The sequence below is a fragment of the Gymnoscopelus braueri genome (genome assembly GCF_963280865.1).
Source record: "Gymnoscopelus braueri genome assembly, chromosome: 23".
Classification (NCBI taxonomy): domain Eukaryota; kingdom Metazoa; phylum Chordata; class Actinopteri; order Myctophiformes; family Myctophidae; genus Gymnoscopelus; species Gymnoscopelus braueri.
The window spans coordinates 10,853,106-10,873,775 of NC_137625.1; the positions used below are offsets into that span (position 1 = coordinate 10,853,106).

The following is a 20,670-nucleotide window of genomic DNA, read 5'->3' on the forward strand; positions in this document are numbered from 1 at the left end:
GGCTACTGTTATCCAAGAAACAGTGTGAGCTCGATCTCCTGACGTCTGGCACTGGACGTTCAGCTGAAAAATTTTATGACGTCATTTCTGAGCTCTCCCAACCTGGTGCGTTGGTGCGGCAGACATCGCATCAAACATGACCCGCACATCATAGCTAAAATAAAATGGTAAATGGTGAATTTCTATAGCACTTTCATCCAAAGCGCTTTACAATATGCATTACTTTCACCCATTCACATACACACCGACGACGGAGGAAACCATTCAAGACACCAGCCTGCTCATCGGGAGCAATTAGGGGTTCGGTGTCTTGCTCAAGGACACTTCGACACTAAAGCCACGTTTTCACTACAGTGCCAGAATTTTTCCAGCAAAAAGATTAGCATAACTTGCTGGAATGGCAATGGGAGAGACCGTTTTCACATGCCCTCCTTGGCAGCAAAAGTTCTGGTATTGATTTATAAGGCACCGTTTTCATTTGTTTATTTTCTAATGTTATAGAACTTTATACTCGCACGAGAGGTGACTGTAAGAACGCAAGACTAACTTTAATCCAACAGAGGATAAGCGAACGGTTTTCTAATATATGTTTTGTTCTGCGCCGACTATCGGTAAGAAGAGATAATACAAACTCGAAAATAAAATCTATTGACATCATGGGGAGTTTTTTCTGAAGTTCCGCTCCAAGAATCTAGTTAAAGCTATTTGTTGATGCTTGTCTTGGGTCGAGCTCTCTCTCTCTCTCTCTCTCTCTCTCTCTCTCTCTCTCTCTCTCTCTCTCTCTCTCTCTCTCTCTCTCTCTCTCTCTCTCTCTCTCTCTCTCTCTCTCTCTCTCTCTCTCTCTCTCTCTCTCTCTCTCTCTCTCTCTCTCTCTCTCTCTCTCTCTCTCTCTCTCTCTCTCTCTCTCTCTCTCTCTCTCTCTCTCCCCCGTGTGCCCGTTTTCACATGAGATTAATTAGATAATTTCCACTAAACTTTGGCTATGTGAAAACGGGGTATAACTCTGGGGGAGCCCGGGATCGAACTGGGAACCTTCCGTTTCCCTAGCGGCCACTCTACAGGTCCTTACACACCGGCGAATATGCGAATATACGCAAAATTCGGACTCGTTCCGAATAATTAAAAGACGCCTTTTCGCTTCGCGAAACTGATGTGGACGCTTGCATTGACTTTATAAGGTTTTAAAAAAAAAACATATTTATTCGCATGAAGAATTCGCCCCGGTGTGTAAGGACCTTACCTCCTGAGCCACTATCATAATTTAACTGGGATCTCTGAAGAGATCAACCCCACTAATAAAAGAAACGAGACGGGGTACATTTTTACACTGAGAGTTACATTCTAACTACATTTTGCTGTGTTTCCAGAGGGTCAACACATTCAGCAGCAGTATGATTAATGAATGAGGCCCCCAGTGATAAACTGTACTTGGCAAAGACAGTATGCATGGAACTGTTGATATAACATATCGTCGCTGTCAGGTGGAAACCTTGTATGTCCAAAGCCGTTACTTTTCAGGAAATGGAAATATATATTTTTCAGATATGGTGAAACGAGACGATCTACAAGCACATAATGTCTCGCGATGCGACACAGTGTGAGATTGTAGATCAGCTATTTTCACTGCTTTTGCTTGACACTCTCGTATGACGAAGTAGGGCGTTCAATGAGGAAAACACATACATAGTATAGTTGAAATTCAGAGATACGAGGTTTCTGCCCGACAGTGACGATAGACAGTGTAGCTAGTAATTAAAAGTGCAGATAATGGGCATAATGAGTTGTTAATGGAGCAGATGGACTAACTGTTGCTCCTCACACATGGCTACACTGATGTTGAGTGTGTGCGTGTGCCTGTGCCTGTGCGCGCGCGTGTGTGTGTGTGTGTGTTCTGGGTCTCGTAATCCTGCTGTATAGACCCAGACACACATTGTTCCTGACAAACACACTGCCATGGCAACAAGTAGCTGACAGCTCTGCGAGCATTGATTCACAATAATGCCTGGAGCTACGCACAGCATATAGATATAGTATTTACACGCACACACACACACGCACGCACGCACGCACGCACGCACGCACGCACGCACGCACGCACGCACGCACGCACGCACGCACGCACGGAGAGTAAAATCTTGCTTAGGGTATCAAATTGGTCAAATTGGCTTTTGATTGATTGATGGATTGAGTTTGCAAATAGTACAGTGGTACGATTATACAATGGTGCTAAAAGGATAAGGATGTTTCCATTGTGGGCCTGTATGCCTCCGGGGGGTGGGGGTAAAAAAAAGTTTTTAAAAAACAACTACTGTAACTGTTTGCCATGGTCTCGATTTCTCTCTTTTCAATTCATTTATATTCAAATTAGCTTTTAGCTATTGTCATTAAATACTTCAGTAACTGTTGGAAATGTGTAAGTAAATCTCTTTCTCTCCTACTCCTATATGTCATTGTTTCAATCTCTCTCTCTCTGTCTGTTGATATCTTTTCTATCTGTCACTCTATTAAAAAGCCAATTCAGCGGCTCTGTGAGACACTGTCCTTGGCTGTATGAGCGGTATAAATGGAAGGCATTTACACCTAATGGCTGCTCCTTTGGTACACATCATCCCTCGCTCTCTAAGGCAGTGGAGGAGAGGAACGAGAGTGGTCTCTCATCCTGCTCAACTGCTGAATGGATCCCTGGAGAAAGGGACTCATCTTCTGTCTCATACGGAATGCTCTCTATCGCTCGCGCACGCACGCACGCACGCACGCACGCACGCACGCACGCACGCACGCACGCACGCACGCACGCACGCACGCACGCACGCACGCACGCACGCACGCACGCACGCACGCACGCACGCACGCACGCACGCACGCACACACGCACACAGATATACAAACCAGTACAGAAGCAAACATACATTTTAACAAAGAAATAATAAATGAGCAGTATGCACCCAGTTACAGTATATCAACTGTATATCTCTGTGTGAGCGTGTCTCTCTCTCTCACTCTGTATTCATCTTCATCTATCTCTCCCTCCCCCTCTCTCCTCTCCTCCCACACTTATACCAATTAGGCTCCCGTTACTCCTCTCCTCTCTGCATTTAGACACGTGCGTGCGTGCGTGCGTGCGTGCGTGCGTGCGTGCGTGCGTGCGTGCGTGCGTGCGTGCGTGCGTGCGTGCGTGCGTGCGTGCGTGCGTGCGTGCGTGCGTGCGTGCGTGCGTGCGTGCGTATGTGCGTGCGTGCGTGCGCGCGCACACACACATACACACACACACACAAGTACAAGTTCATTCTGAGAGAGCCTGAAGATGATTTTTAGCCTCTTTGTGAAAAGATGCAATACTGCAGGGCATGCTAAATTATAATTTAGAAATACTGCTTGTATTACAGTATAACTGAATAATATTCAGACAGACTACTTCTACCTGGCTTCATGCCAGACCAAAATTACTGAATCAAATAATACAAAGTAGAAGCTGGTTGCGTGGCTTAGTGGCTGAGTGCAAAACAAAGTAAAATTGTTGTGTAGCCTATATTAACCTATGTTAGGTCACCATCCAAAATGGTCATTTTGTACATTTTCTTATGTTTTTTCTGTGAAATGGAATGCACGGTATTACTTCTTTTTAAAATGTTATGTTAGCACAGTAATAACAATACCTGGCAGGTTGACAGTTTGCTGTGCACTGTTTAGTGACAATGATGAAATATAAAGGGAGAAGGGTGGTAGAGCAGTGGTTCAAAACCAGGAGATTTTTATTCAATAGTGGGAATTAAAAGTGCATATGCAAAACATGCATGCACACGCACGTGCACCGCCGACCAAAGTAATCTGGGGGCAAACATGACATGCTTGACAAGACCTAAGCTGCAAATGTATGTTTTATGTATGCAGTACTACTGACACACACACACACACACACACACACACACACACACACACACACACACACACACACACACACACACACACACACACACACACACACACACACACACACACACACACACACACACACACACACACACACACACACCTGTCATTCAATAAGAAGACGATGTGGTAATGATGGACTCGCATCAATTCCCACTGGATTTGAAACCCACAGCTTTCATGTAATAAGGGGAAAGCGATCATTCCAACAGAATCTCCATATGCTGTTCCTACTGTATGATCTCTGGCAGCACCGTCTAGACTGACGAACATGAAAGCAAAGCAGCACACAAGAGAGCCCAGACCCCCCCGATGAAGACACCCAGATGCAAATCACTGCTGTCGCGCAATTCTCTACTTTACTACAGTGTCATACAAAAGTAGCAAAAAATTGCCGATCTACAAGCTAAAAACGCATCACATTGCGATGCATTTTGAGCTTGTGGATCTGGTATTTTTTATATTTGAATCCTGAAAAGTGACAGTTTTGGTCTTATGAGGTTTTTTTCCTGACCTCATCGAAATCCATGAGATCTTCTCCTGAAAATGAGACCACGGGAGACCGATGGAACGACTTATATTACAGGTGATATTGTACACCCAAATGAGCTTTATGGCGTGGTAATACGGATACATCTGCACCAGGTAATGCTCTTTGAGTCGTTCTTTTTATTTTACAGTTCATTTTCTTATTTCTCAATAGGGTGGACAATTCATCGAAAATATATTGATGAATGACTGCTTCAGTCTGATAATCAGGCTAATCGAAACAGATATTTAGAACCAATAACTTTTATTAATAATAATAAATATCATGTAGGGTAATTGATTAATCGAGAAGCAGGTTTTTAAAATATATTTCGATGCAATTTTCTTTTATTGAAACGCATCGTGAGCTTGTAGATCTGTTATTTTCAGTATTTCTTTTCAATAAGCGTTCATTAATAATTCATCAAAGGTTTGAAATAATCGTGATATTGATTTGAAGTCATATCGCCCAGCCCTAATTCTAAATGTTGTTTTTGTTCCACTGGCCTCTCCCTAATCACACTGACTCATGAGACTGCTGTGTGTTGCAGGGTGAGTCATCCCATTAACATGAACCCTAGCGTCCCTATTCTGTGCATGTCATAATAGGCGCCCATTAGGCGGAAACCGGTAAACTGGTGAAAATAGACATAGGGCCCTATTTTCGCCAGTCCTTTACCCGTTGGCACTACCCACTATCCGTTGGAATTACGCACAAGGGAGCTGGCACTGTCCCTAAACGGTATCTTACGGCCGCTATACCCGCTATTCATTATGCCGACTCCGTTATTTGCACCTGGAGGTGTGGGCCGTGGGCGTGTTGTTGCGCTTCATAACAGAATCATAACCCATATCCCCAACTAGTCAACATGTGTCGTCACGGGTTCGTCACGGGTTCGTCACGGGTTCGTCCCGAGACGTCAAACGTTTGCCTTTTGGTCAAATCCGCCCCAAGCCGTCAACCGTCTGCAGTCTTGGGAGTGAGATTCTAGAACCACCCGCTATGCCAAATTCGTTTGGTAGAGCGAGCGCCTGCAATGGACATGTCGGGAGACGAGCTAGGCGCACAACGGCACAACATTCAGAGGTCTCCTTCTCTCCTAATTCTCCACGTATCTCTGCGATTCTAATTTTCCCATAATCAGCAAGTGAGAGCGTCAATTCCTTGTGTCAATTGTGCTTATATAAGATGATAGTCTACTGAAAGCAGACAATGATTTGTGCCGCGCGTCACTCGATGCCATTCGTTCCGTTCAGTTTCATTAATCCATTGCCCAGGAAATAATGGTTTTATTTAACGGATTACAATAATATAAAATTCTCTATAATCAGCAACATGTGGGTGATAATTATGTCGATCAAATATGGTTTTATTCAAAGGCGATCAAAGGCTTCAGCGTATGAAGCAAACTTCGGGTATAGTGTCCATTGTTATTGGCGCCCCAGTGTGGCTGCAGAGTTTGTTTGATTAATCCAGAACACAGGCAGATTGCTGCAATTTAAAGTTCTCTATAACCAGCAATGTGTGAGTGATAATTCTGTGTAACAAATATAAATGTATTCCAAGGCAACGTCGCTCTTCCATGGGCAGAGAGGGAGAGGGCGTAAGATTGCACTCGGGATAATAGCTTGCACAGTCTTCTCTTAAAGGCAATGGAATCTGGCACGGTGATTGGTTTTATTATTGTTACGCCCAAACCACACCTATGCATAATGTAACAGGTAGCGCAGGTGTTTTAGGGATAAGGCTGGCGTCCGAAGATAGCAACTTTTGCACGGGAACGCCCCTTGCGCAATGCTAAATCACCAAATAGTGGGTTTAGCCACTCTGGGCTAAAATAGGGCCCATATACTGTACAAGCTAACAACGCATTACACTTTACATAATGGAGTCAAGGTCAAGACCATACTTTACAGCAGTGGTTCTCAACCTTTTCTGGATCAGGCCCTCTGAAAAGCGTTTGTGGCCCAACCATTCGTCTGCCGTGTTAAGTGATCAGATGGGTGGGTTTATTTTAATCAATATAGTGTTCCGGTTTGGATTAATGGAACTAACGTTGCATAAATTATACGTAGCCTGCGAGTTAGTTCTGGCAGCATACACTCGAGAGAGATTCTATCTGGCTGTTTACAGCGTCATGCAGACTCATACAGTACGTCATACTCTGACGTGGCAGTCAGCTGTCCAATCGGGCGGGTTATTTAAGCTCACCTTCATCTGTGTTCTGTCTGCTTTGTGTTTCATAGGTGTTGTCATGCAGCGGTTGCGGTTCGGTTGTTGTTTGCTGGTTGTTTGGTTGTTCGGTTGTTTGCTGGTGATACTTCTACACACTGTTTAAAAATCATGCTCCCCAGCTCAGTAGCTGCTGTTGTTGCTGGTGCTACAGCTACACAATGCTTAAAATGCATTATTCTGATTCAACAAAAGCTAAGTTGTTGTTGCTGCTAAATGCTGTTGTTGATGTTCATCTGTGGGCTGCTGGTTCTAATGTGGTATTCGTTCGATTTCTAAAGGCATAGCTACTTAAATTGCATGAATTGTTTCTAACGTCAACAACAACGGTGTATGTCCCTCCGGGCTATGGGATTTCATCTGGGTTGCCCTGATTTATTATTATAAGCATCGCTGGGCTTATTTTTCTGTAAAGTCGCTTGTTATTGGTGGTTTTGGCTTATTTCTGGGGTATAGTTGCTTAGGATTGCTTCCTAAGGTGGTTCTGTCATGGTCCCCCGGATTTGTTTAAAAATCTTTCAAATATTCCACTTGTATCTCAGGATTTGAAAGTAGCAGATCATTTACATTTCATATATGTCATGCTGATTTCTCTCTCAATATCTGGCAACTTAAACATTCCTGCAGGGTGAGATCATCTGTTTAGCAGACGGAGAGATCAGCTGTTTATCGTGAAGCTTAAGTAAGGTTGCTTCTTGCTGTGCTGCTACCCTTTACTACCAGAAGCTTTAATTGAAAATTATTTTATCAATCTATATAATGTTCTGGTATGGCTTCTGGGCGGAATGGATTAAATGATTAATTCTATGGTATAAAGCGGCGAGCTTCGCTTCCGCATTCCGCAAAACACGCTGTCGTGTCTGACTATGACGTCACTGGTTGAACTTTTTGGTGCAGTCTGGGAAATGTAGTATGCTTAAATCCTCCGGCGTAAGCAGGCGCTGTAACCGCCAAGATAAAGTCAGATAATTACAAGTAATTCAGCTTAAATTTTCTTGTCACTTTAGTGATACAGGAGTAGGCAGATTTCAATTGAGTAAAGCAGCAATTATAGCAAGTATCTCCGTTTAGGAAGTACTCAGTTAGTTGGTCTGGTTCATGATTTCAAACAATATTCAATCAATGGATGTTCTTAAATATACTGTAAAGAAACTATAATTGCAGATTGGTCATTATGGTGCTCTTAAAATGTTTATGATTAAGTAGTCTATAGTTGTGCAGATTGGTCATTATATTATGTAAATCATTTTATGTTGCAGCCAGTATGAGTAGGGCTGATTTTATCTTCATGTGCTGATGGTGGCTACAGCTATTTTCATTTGATGTAGCTACGTTCTCTGCTATCTAACTTGCAGAGTAGGCTAAATGGCTTGGATGTTGTCAAATAATTGTAGCCAGTTAATTGTGCTAAGATTGTGGAGGTAGGTTTTTAAAATATAATGATGAGTAATTATCTGCAATCATGTAAGTTATATTAGACTTTATATTGTGTTGGCTCGCAATGCTGGTTAGATGTACTTGTTGCATTCTACGTTGCCTATGCTCTTGTATTGCAAGCTAATTAAGATTAATTTGCTTTAAAAGTCAGGATTAGTTAAAGGTGATTTACGTTGCTGAATACACCTTGGATAATAATATATATAGATATATAAAACATTTTATAATCAAAGTAGTCTATAGTTGTGCAGACTGGTCATATCATGTTAATCTATTTATGTTGCAGCTAGTAGGTGTGGGGTTGATTTATTTTCATGTGCCCGATGGTGGTTATAGCTATTTATCATTTGTGTAAACCTACGTCTTCTGATATCTATTTTGCAGAGTAGGCTGAATTGCATCGGAGGTTGTCAATTAATTGTAGCAGTTCAATTGCCTCTATTTTGTGGTGGCGGTAAAGTAGGCTGTTTAATATAATAATGAAGTGAATTAATTTCAAATCAAGCAAGTTATAATAGGTTATTGTGTTGGCTTGCAGTGCTGGTTCAATGTACTGGATGCATTCTACTGTTGCCTATGCTCTCGTATTGCTAAGCTATACTTGTTTTAAAGGTCGGGATGAGTAAAAGGTGATTCTCATTTTGCGGCACACACCTTGGATATGAGGATGGTAGGCTGCAGTAACTTTCTTAAGTAGTCTTTGAACACTGAAAGGAACCCATCTGTTTCATTTGATTCTTTAGCAAATGGCAGCCCGTTTAAATGGTCATGGTGATATATTGAGATGGATATAAACACTGCTAAGTTGGTTTTGTCTTGGAAACTTCGTATGTTCCAGTTCCCCGGATGTAATGCATTCTATGAAAAGCGGTTGACAAGTGATGTTGACATGTTATGTGCGACAAGCTTTCAGAAGTAAGTATTGCAGCAGAATAATCGGGGTTGTCAATGTGGCTGGGAACCTAACACTGCTTGTTTAATGGGTCGGCCTAACAAATCATTAAATAGTAGAGTGTGCATTAGGGAAGGACTGTTGTTGCGATAGACTGTAATGGCAGTCTCCGATTTGCATCAATTAATAGCTGTCATCTCCGTCCAGGTTATGTGGTGCTGGCCATGTTAAAATTAATTAGTCAGTAAACCAAGTACCGTGGTTGAGTTTTTTTTTTTAAGGTTTAAAATCTTGAACCGCTCAAACTTGACGTTTTGTTATGAAGTTATTGAACTTGATGAATGTTATGGTCGTTAATTAAATCATCTCAGGAGGCAAACATTTTAGTTTACTCCAGTTGTTATGTCCTTTAAAGGGTGTTTTATTCTCGGTATTTGACACAGGCTGTGGTTCTCCTTGCAGTCTTGTAAGCAAGGTTGCAATTTTATAAGCATGTAATGTAAAGAGAGTACTGGATTCAGATTAAATATGTTGGTTCTGCTAGCCAAGTCCATATCCACTGTTTTCATCTATGTGGAGTCTAATCTGAGTGTATATCAAGAGCTAGACATGCATCCATCATTCGATGTTGCATTTCTATGGAAGGACATTTATGATTTATCTTAAGTCTCTCATTGGAAGCTGCTTCAGTATTCTGTTAATTAGAAAGTCAATCTGTGGTTAGATGGGGCAGTCATAGATCTTTGCTGTTAACACTCAGATCTTAGTCTGTTCTCACACAAAGCAGCATTATGTTTTATCTGTGGCTCATTTGTTCAACAGGTCTGTCCCATCTTTAGTTTAAGCTAATTCAGCAGAACAAATCTCAACTTTCTGCATATTTTCAGTTGGTGCACAGTTCAATCGTTCTGATTAAAATGGTCCTTAGTGCCATGTTCGTCATGTGCGCTAAAATGGGGAGTTTGTTGGCTCAGGATGTAATGAATACAAGTGTTGTAATTGCTAAATGTAAATGGTAGTTCTGTTATTACCATGCATATATGGTGGTCGCTGGGTGAAGTTAAGGTTAGCGTAACCTCAAAGTCATGTTAGGTTTAAAATGTTCTTTAGTTGGCGCTAGAGAGGTCAGCTGGTTGCTCAAACTCAAGGCATCATGGTTGATGCGGTTAAGGGGCATCATGGCTGATGCAGTTAAATGGCTGATGTGGTTAAATGGCATCATGGCTGATGCGGTTAAGTGGCATCATGGCTGATGCGGTTGGGTTGCTCATGATTGGGTCATGGTGCACGGGTACTGATTTCAGATTTCTTTAAAAAAAATATATATATATATATAATAATATATATATATATATAGAATGTCCTCTTCGATCCTACTCGCGGTGCGGCACCGCACGGCGGTGGACATCGCTTTAGGTCACCGTTTAGGACTCCTGAGTTCAGGAATCAACAGGTGTTCTGTTGAAATAAATAAATAATAATAATAAAATATGATATATCGCATCATGGTTGATGCGGTTGGATGGCATCATATGGCTGATGCGGTTGGGTGGCATCATACGGCTGATTCGGTTGGGTAGCATCATACGGCTGATGCGGTTGGGTAGCATAAGAGTTGATGCGGTTGGGGGCATCAACTCTGAGCTTGCATCACGGTTGCATTAACACTTAGTCATGTTTAGTTTAAGTAGTGTATTCCTCTATGTGGCATTAGAGGAATGGTTAAGTGCTGCCATGCCATGGCAGCTAAGGCCTTTTTAGTTCACATAAAATTAGTATGTCCTAGCCGATCCCAGACGCCTGTCTCGGTGTGTTGGGGGAAAAGATGGGATATCGGCTTGGTCAATTGGTTTGAGGTAATCACCACTCACATAGTTTCTACCATCAGATAGGATATTCCTCTATGTGTTATTAGGGGAATGGTCAAGTGCTGCCATGCCATGGCAGCTAAGGCCTTTAGTTCACATAAAGTTAGTATGTCCTCGCTGATCCCAGACTCTGGTCTTCACTGTTTTGGGGGAAAGGATGGGATATCAGCTTGGTCAATTGGTATGGGTTTGAGGTTTCACCCCACACATAGTTTCCACATAGAAGTTCACATAATGTTAGAATATCCTAGCATGATCCAGAATTGCTAGCTGCAATTTCGTCACTGTCTCCATCAGGAGTCAAGTGGGATATCTGCTTGGATGAATCGGTGAGCGTTCACCGTAGGGCGTTCTTGATTCCGCAGTGTTGGGGGTTGTTATGTATATATATCTCCCTGCTCTTAAAGGTTAATGATGGTTGTCTTAATTATGCTGAGCAGGGAGAAAAATGTAGCAGAGCCTGAACGCCAAAATAAAATATATTACATCCACTCTTGTATTCTCATTCTATATATTGTTTCATATATTTGGTCTGTAATATTGGTTCAATCTATTCGTGAGTTATCTGACAGAAATTATACGTAGCCTGCGAGTTAGTTCTGGCAGCATACACTCGAGAGAGATTCTATCTGGCTGTTTACAGCGTCATGCAGACTCATACAGTACGTCATACTCTGACGTGGCAGTCAGCTGTCCAATCGGGCGGGTTATTTAAGCTCACCTTCAGCTGTGTTCTGTCTGCTTTGTGTTTCATAGGTGTTGTCATGCAGCGTTTACTCCCACCACCACCCCAGCACCACCAGTGGGCTCTGCTATTGGTTCTGTTCCCCATGGGGGGTTGTTATGTATATATATCTCCCTGCTCTTAAAGGTTAATGATGGTTGTCTTAATTATGCTGAGCAGGGAGAAAAATGTAGCAGAGCCTGAACGCCAAAATAAAATATATTACATCCACTCTTGTATTCTCATTCTATATATTGTTTCATATATTTGGTCTGTAATATTGGTTCAATCTATTCGTGAGTTATCTGACAGAACCTACTTTAAGTTCCTAGTAAGCAGTATCACAATGAAAACTCACTTTTCAAGGTTTTCCCCCAAAAAATACCATTAAATGTTTTAGATTTTTTTTTTGGTTTATGTTATATTATCATTAAATCTTTGTGATTTGGCAATTATTTGGGGGCCCATTTGCAATACCCTCACGGTGGGCTCCGGGCCAGAGGTTGAGAACCACTGCTTCACAGATCCAATAATTCCCCCATGAGCAAGGCACACACACGAAGATTCACAACAAAAGCAATAATAACTATAATATAGGTCACAGATGAAAAGATGAAAGAGATGAGAAGAAACTGAAGGTGTGGGACAGTGAGAGTGTGTGTGTGTGTGTGTGTGTGAGTGAGAGAGAGAGAGAGAGGCAGGGAGAGAGAAAGAGGAAGTACACATGCGTTTATACCCACCCACCCCACCCACCCACACACACACACACACACACACACACACACACACACACACACACACACACACACACACACACACACACACACACACACACACACACACACACACACACACACACACACACACACACACACACACACACACACACACACACACACACACACACACACCCTCATTCCAACTACAGTTTGGAAGCACAGACGGGAACAACTGGAGCAGAACAGAGCCCAGCAAATTAAACAAATTATAACGCAGGAACATTTGGCTGCCTAATGTACAGTACATGTATAATGTATACAGTGCACATACGTACAGTACACACACCAACACACACAAACATACACAGAGACAGAAAGACCAGGTTTGGGTGAAACGTGAATAAACATCTGAATATGGGGTTGTTCGTCTTTTTTCTAATGCTACAATTACCAGATTCTTTGGATTAAGTCAACTTTCCGAGAGAAAGAAATGGAGCGTTCCATATAGCGTGTCTGGAAGAGGGGACTCACAACACAACACAAAACACGCACGCACACTGAGCAGATGGAGTCCGGGGGGTACTTCTCCAAACTGAATGATAACAAGCAGACCCCTGGGGATCAAGCAGATGAAAATTATAGGGATGTACGCACGCACGCACGTACAAACACAAAAACAAACAGTATACATACTTCTAGGTTCAAGCATTGACTTGAACAATAGAACCTCATCAGTCTGAATGGAGGTAACAATGAAGTGTTTAGACTCTAAGCAGCTCATTGTTACCTCCATTCAGACCCACCAGAATAATGAACACTGTTGACATTCTCCAACAAGAAATGAAAAAGAAAAGAGACGATAATGAACCAAAGGAACTGGGCTACTGCAGAGTCCTTTGTCTTTTCATCTAGGACAGCCAAAAGAGGTCTTTAGACGTTACATTTATAGTTGTGAATATTCTACCTCAGTGGTTCTAAACCAAAGGGCCAGGCCCACGAGGGTGGGCCCCCAAATAATTGGCAAAACACTAAGATTGAAATGATAATAATATAACATTCATATTCAAAAATGTATAATGTAAAAATATCTTTGATCGATTTATGAATTATTAATCCCTTAAAGTCGGCCTGATGCAGAAAATGTTGAGAACCACTGTTCTACCTTACATTACAGCAGTCCTTCCACAACTACACACTCTCACTCCCAAAACGGCCTATAGTGACTTCTTGGGACAAATGTGACCAAACGGAAAAACTTTTGACGTGACGGGGGTCCCCTTCACGCCATCTGACGCCGGCCCGGTCACTTCCGCACTCCTGGAATGCGAGCAAGCCGCCGTGCCAAATGTTGCGAAGTCCGCTTCAGCCGACTCAGCGCCGTTCGAGTTATGTCCCGATCCTAACAGAATCATAACTCATATCCCCCCCCCTAGTCAACATGTGCCGTCACGGGTTCCCCCCGCGACATCAAACGTTTGCCGTTTGGTCAAATCTGACCCAAGCCGTCACCCATTTGCCGTTTTGGGAGTGAGAATGCGTTGTCCACAACTACAAATGAGAGCTAACATTTGTTTCGTCGACGGATTTGTCATCACACTGATAGGCAACTCTGTCAAGTAGGAAACCAACGTATACTAGATGAATGCAAAATATATAACATGGAATTATACTGTGTCATAATAATACAGTGAACATTGAAGAGAAACCCTATGGATGTGACCAGTGTGGACAACACTTCTCTCTAATGGCCAACCTTAAAACACACCAGAGAATTCACACTGGAGAGAAACCCTATGGATGTGATCACTGTGGACAACACTTCTCTGTGATGTCCACCCTTAAAACACACCGAAGAATTCACACTGGAGAGAAACCCTATGGATGTGATCACTGTGGACAACACTTCTCTGTGATGTCCACCCTTAAAACACACCGAAGAATTCACACTGGAGAGAAACCATATGGATGTGAACAGTGTGGGAGTAGCTTTAAGACAAAATATTCGTTAAATAAACACCAGAGAATTCACACAGGATTGAAATCCTAATTTTGGTCAATTTGGAATTGGAATTTTACTCGGTTAAGCAGCATAAAATGTCATGCACGCACACATCAAAGATACAATATTGTGAACAATTAGAAAGGATCAGAAACATTCAACATGATGACCCATTGTTGTTATTTTAAGCAGTTGTTTAATAATTCTGCTGAGACGTAATGAACGTATTACATGTATGTATATTAGCATTGCCGTTATAGATGTGTGGACTCTTGTGTTAATAATGTGTTAACACTGTGCACGAGTATGCTACTCACACCAAAGTCCCTGGCACACGGCAGAATAAACGAAATAGTGGTCTTCAAGAGACAAGAAGGAGAAGGATTTTATAGGATGCAAAAAACTAAAGGTTTCTGTGCTCTGCGACCTATAATATTGGCACTTTGGCTACCAGTGTGTGCCACCTTCTTGTCTCTGGAAGACCACTATTTAATAATGTGTTAACACACATTGTAGTGCATGTAGTTTTCAAAGTAATGATTAGAAAAGAACAGGTAAGGTGGTGTCTGGTGTTGAAGCCAGTTAGTACAAATTGCTTTATATATGTATGCCTTCTGACTTCTTGTATATTCCTGATTGCTGCTATAGATACCATACCTGTCTTAAATAGGTACATACCTGCCTTTGTAACTGTACTTATTGGCTATTGTTTCCTTATATATAATGGTATTTTTAACTTCATTTCAACTAGTTGTTATTGCATTGTTGTGTTATCACTGTCTTTGCTGAACTTGTCCATCAATATTTCACTTATTGTACCAAGTGAGTGACAAATAAACCCTTCTTGACTGATTCTTGATTATTTGTGTTCTCCTTTTTAGTTGTATGAAGGATTTTCACGGTCACTGCTTTTTTCTGTTTTGGCCCCACAGTGGTGGAATGAACTCCCCACTGATGTCATGACAGCAGAGTCACTGCCCATCTTTCGCCGCAGGCTGAAAACCCACCTCTTCAGGAAACACTACCCTTACTCTTTGCCTGGCCTACTTGTTGTCAATTAGTTGTACGAGCTCTTGTCTTATTGGATCTTGTTTATTCAATACACTTATTTGTTTTAGCTCTTGTTCATTTGATTTTCCTACTTTGTCCCATCTGTGTATGAAAGTAGGTAGCTGATATATTGCACTTTTACTTTAGCGCTAGGTATACTCTTAGTTGCTTGTTTTAGAAGAGAATGCACTTAATACTTCTGGTGATTAGTAGTTTCGTTCCCTACCTACTGTATGTTGAATGCACTTATTGTAAGTCGCTTTGGATAAAAGCGTCTGCTAAATGACTGTAATGTAATGTAATGTAACATGAACCCATAGCGTCCCTATTCTGGCAGTGTTATAATAGGTGAACATTTGCCAAAAATATCAGATCTGAAAGCTCAGCTTTGTAGATGGGCAATTTTTGGATAATTGGTGTAGAGGGATAAAAGGAGGGGACCAAGTACAGACCCCCGGGGGATCTTAAGTGGTTAAGGAAGGTGTGAGAAAATGTGATATGACGATAAATCCATACATACTGTGACTTTTTAAGCCATATCACACAGCGCTAATTCAGACTTCAAATTAAGGCTCATTTTGGTGCAGACGCATGTCAGCTCCTGGTTGTATCATTTAATTGCATTGAGTCGTGTATTTCAGGTTTCTACAGTAGCTTTGGGAGAGAGCTGATTCATATTCAAAAAGATTGAATGAACTTAGAGGAAATTATAGGAATATCAAAATATGACTTCTTGAACAGAGAAATGTTCCTATTTTTTCTATGATTCTGATAGTTCCCAAAGATTGCCTTTGGCCCTGGTGAAATTAAAATGCATGCTTTCTCTCCAGGACAGGATAACGGTGAGACAGAATTCAATTAATCTGCAAGCCAGATTACTGTACAATCAGAGCAGTCCATTTTCACATCTAGAGCACAATCCTACAAAAGGAAACCAAATGGAAAGTCTTACAAAATGATTCAGTGTACTGTAATAGTTAAGGTGCCTTTCATTTCCACTATGGCGAATGTTTAAAAAAAAAAAGTTTTACTCAAGAGTATAGAGCGGTTGCCTTCTGTCGAAAAGCTTTGGAGTCCTGTGAGCGACCATTCCCCACTTTCCTATCTTCTTCTGTCAAGTATCTCTTTGTCCATTTTGCCCTCTCTATTTTCTTCTCTCTCGCTCCTTACCCCCATCCCCCCTTTACTCTTCTCTACCTCCCTCGACTACTTTATCCATTATTGCCCCTCCTGACAAAATAACTGGGTGCCATGGCCCACAATGAAGTGTGTTCTTTCACATGTTAATGCCTTTACTCACGGCTCAGCACACAACACAACACAAGACTCTCTCTCTCTGTCTCACACACACACATCGTGTACAGACACAGAGAGGGCCCACAAATACATTCACATGCACTAATGTATGTGCACGTATGCACACACACACACACACACACACACAGACACACACACACACACACACACACACACACACAGGCTACAGTTTCACCCACTCTAAGTGGACTGCCTGCCACTGAACCTCCTCTTAATTGTGATGCTGAAGAGAACTTGGGAAACTAACAGAGTGGAAAATGAGAGACTCTGTCTGTCTCTGTATTGGCCGTAATTGCTGTTTCACATCAGCGTTACAGTCAGAAAATAAACAACAGTCTACAGTAGTGTGTCGTCTGCATCATGGAATACACATTAAACTATATAAAGCTACAACAATTAATGAATGGAGAGAGAGCACACACTTTGTCCACTGTCTGTTGCAAGAAATGATGAAATGTCCGAGACAAATTGTCAAGTCACGTCGGATTGATAAAAAAACTAAACAAAAACAAAACAGCAACAATGTATTAGGCTGACAGAACACTGAAGCACTCCACTCAGTGGAGTGGGCGGAGTGCATCTCTGGATCCAAGCACAATTCCAGAGCCATTGAGAGCCATTGAGAGTTGCGTCAATGAGGGGTCAGAAACACTGCATTTGTGTGCCTATGGAGAATGGCAATGGCACAACTCTTTCTATCTCACTGGCTCTGGGCGCCTTAGTGGACAAAATATGGGCCAAATATAGCAGATATGAATGTATACTAAAGTAAACCATTTCTGACAAAAGTGCCCGTACCAAAAGTACACGATTAATTGGTGGTTTAAAAATCAGAAAGACCACTAAATCCCCATAACAGCTGATGTGTCCATCAACAGCCATACTGTACATCCTGCTGAAAAGTAATTGAGCAAGGCACCGAAGGCCACCGCCCTCACGACTCTGGATAGGCATGCTAGAACTCTGCAATGTTAAGCACGAAACCTACAGGACACGCAAGCATGAGAGAACGGATGCTATTTTTTCTTCCGCTCCATGTTAATATGTAGCCATTCTCACTGGCCGCGCATGGAAACTCCGCTCACGCACGTGAAGATTCTTTCGCAAACTTGTGCCCACAATAAAGAGCTTGTTTAGATGTTTTTTTGGTGGGTTCCTTGCGTTAGTGTAAAACATCTCAACTCATGTGTGTGTGTGTGTGTGTGTGTGTGTGTGTGTGTGTGTGTGTGTGTGTGTGTGTGTGTGTGTGTGTGTGTGTGTGTGTGTGTGTGTGTGTGCCACATTGCTAATAGAATGACTTCCTCCACCCATTTCTATCTCCAACCTGCTGAGCTGTGATTCGCTGCCTCCAACCTGCTGAGCTGTGATTCGCTGCCTCCAACCTGTTGAGCTGTCATTCTTCAGTAGGCAAAAAATCTATATCTGTGTAACAATCCCACTGGCTTATGTGACTGTGTGTGTGCATGGTTAGACTCAAATCCACTGATTATGGAGCATCTGCAGGATTTGTAAGCTCAGGATACCACAGAAACAATTTCAGTTCACTTGCTTATGGCTTTAAAGGAGACTTGATGAGGGTAGGACAGAACACCCTGGACTTCATTTTAATCTAGTTTCTTAAACTCTGTCCTGATTGGCATGCAAACAAGGATCACAGCCTTTCTGACAGAGACTTAAGACATGAACATTTGCATACAGTACTGAATCTCAATCATACTGTACAGCAACAGAATACTTATCATAATTTTGTCTCCAGACTAAATCCACTCCAGTGGCACTGTGTTCAATTCACTAGCAGCATATTCATCAGCCCAGGTGCTGATGAATTGCTAAGCAACCCACACACTATGAAAATTTAAGTCTGGAGTTTCTTGTGGTAGATAACATATAAGCCTATTGTATTCCAAGTGAAAAATGTGCGTGGGATGCAGCATGCAGATTTATGTATACAATCTCCAGTGGCACCTGCCACGAATGAGAGCGACCTTGCACATCAAACATGGTGTTGTTGCATTCCACACAGAAGACGAGGCCTGTTGAACCCAATCACACCCAGTGACACAAAGCAAGAATAAAGATTGACAGAGAAGGAGAAACACAAACAGAGTTTCACATCCGAGGGAAGAGACTGAGCTGTGTGAGGTTCAGTCCACACAGAAGCCCACTGAACCCAATCACTCTGAGTGATTCCTTCAGACCATAGAGAAGATAATCCCTTCCCACTGGGGGAATTATTCAGTGTTGTTTGTTTGTGTCGGACTGTGGCTTAGCACACCAGGGGTTCATCGCGGAGTTAGCTAACATCGTCCTAACCATATGCTCAAGATCAAGCCCCCAGGAAGGGACTTATAATGCCCCCCTCCCAGTCATTCATCAATTCAAAGAGATGGAGGTGAAATGTGTCATTGGCATTCATTTGGCGGTGATGTTTGAATAGTGAAGAGGTGTAATGTAGCTTTGAAAATAAAGAAAGAGGGAGTGATATCATGTGTTTATAGCCTTTACAGTACCAACCTGAGTACGACCAGTCAATGTCCTCTGGGAACCTCCTCTGTCCATGGATCAATGGCTCTGCCGCCACAACTAAAGAGAAGAGAGAGAGAGGAAGACAGAGAGAGTGAAGATTAGTCATTGTTGCTTAAAACATGAACAAACACACACACACACACACACACACACACACACACACACACGTACTGCAATCACGTACTGTACCAGTCCACGGATTGGCACTTGCTGTGTGACCTTAAATTATAATGAGTGAAGGGCTTTAAATTATAATGAGTGAAGGGCTTTCCCCTAAGTGTATCTGGACACTAGCCTCGGTACCCAGGCGTTCGTTTTTTGTTTCCTGGACACAGACTGGGCTCTATTCAGCCAAAATAATACACACGGAGATGAAGGGTAGATAGAAAAGAGAGAGAGGGGGTATCTAAATAAATACATTTACCTTAAAAAGAACAGAAAGAAAGAGGGAGGCAAGGAGATATGAAGTTACAAACAAAGAGATAGAGGGAGAGAAAGAGACGCTGAGTGAGATGGAGGCAGAGTGAGGGGTGGTAGGACAAGATGGATAGGGAAGGACACAATAAAGAAAAAGATGGCTGGAAGATAGCGAGAAAGAGGTAGGGCAAAAAAAAGGCATAGAGAGACCAAAATGAGAGACACAGAAGGGGAGAAATGTGATACCTGTGCTGTAGAAAGAGAGACATGTTGCAGATAGAAGGTGTGACAGGGGAGAGAGGGGACAAGGGGAGGAACCAGACACTACAAAGAGTTCTGACAAGACTTTATTGTTCAAATTGAAAGAGTCTGTCTCTCCACCTGTCTGTCCGAGTGCTATGACAATATTCTCTCCTAAGCTGGTCAGGTGCGCCTATGTGCTCGCGCGCACACACACACACACACACACACACACACACACACACACACACGTGTGCATGCGCATGTGTGTGTTTGGTTTGTAGTTTCACATACAACCCAGTAATTACCTGTGGAGAGGAACAATTTATAGCGTACAGCCTGTCTCACAACTAGCAACACATCTAGCCTCTAATGACTTTGCTCCTCTCCCATCTCTGAATGTCTCTCCTCACCTCCATCTCCAACTGTCTCATATGTCTCCATTTCTGTCTCTCCTACACATACAATACATAAGGACACTGGACATGGGAGGGCATCAGGCATCAGAAAACACACACGCATGCAGAATGCACATACAGTACATACAAATTTTTGGGCAGCGGTGGTTTAAAGGTCAGAGGAGCGCGCTTGTTACCGGAAGGTTCCCGGTTCGATTCCCTGGACCGGCCTGGAATAAATCTGGGTGGGGAAGTGAATGGTCACCACTTACCCTCAACACCGCTGAAGTGCCAAATGAGCAAGGCACTGAACCCCTGCTCCAGTGGAGCTCTTCAGTGACCAACAGTTAAAGACTGTGTTTGTACTGGTCAGCTCCCATGTTATAATGTGT

The 20,670-nt window shown here is 42.4% G+C and overlaps 1 protein-coding gene across 1 annotated transcript in view; it reads right to left on the reverse strand.

The window, feature by feature from the left end:
• LOC308079253 (receptor-type tyrosine-protein phosphatase zeta-like) overlaps positions 1 to 20,324 on the reverse strand; it is a gene marked incomplete at both ends in the record, with an annotated part of 49,733 nt that extends 29,409 nt beyond the window's left edge. The window contains 2 exons of the mRNA XM_080420628.1: positions 19,212 to 19,280; positions 20,294 to 20,324. Of these exons, the coding sequence (XP_080276754.1) occupies positions 19,212 to 19,280; positions 20,294 to 20,324 (100 nt within the window). The remainder of the gene's footprint in view (positions 1 to 19,211; positions 19,281 to 20,293) is intronic.
• Between the last annotated feature and the right edge of the window lie 346 nt (positions 20,325 to 20,670).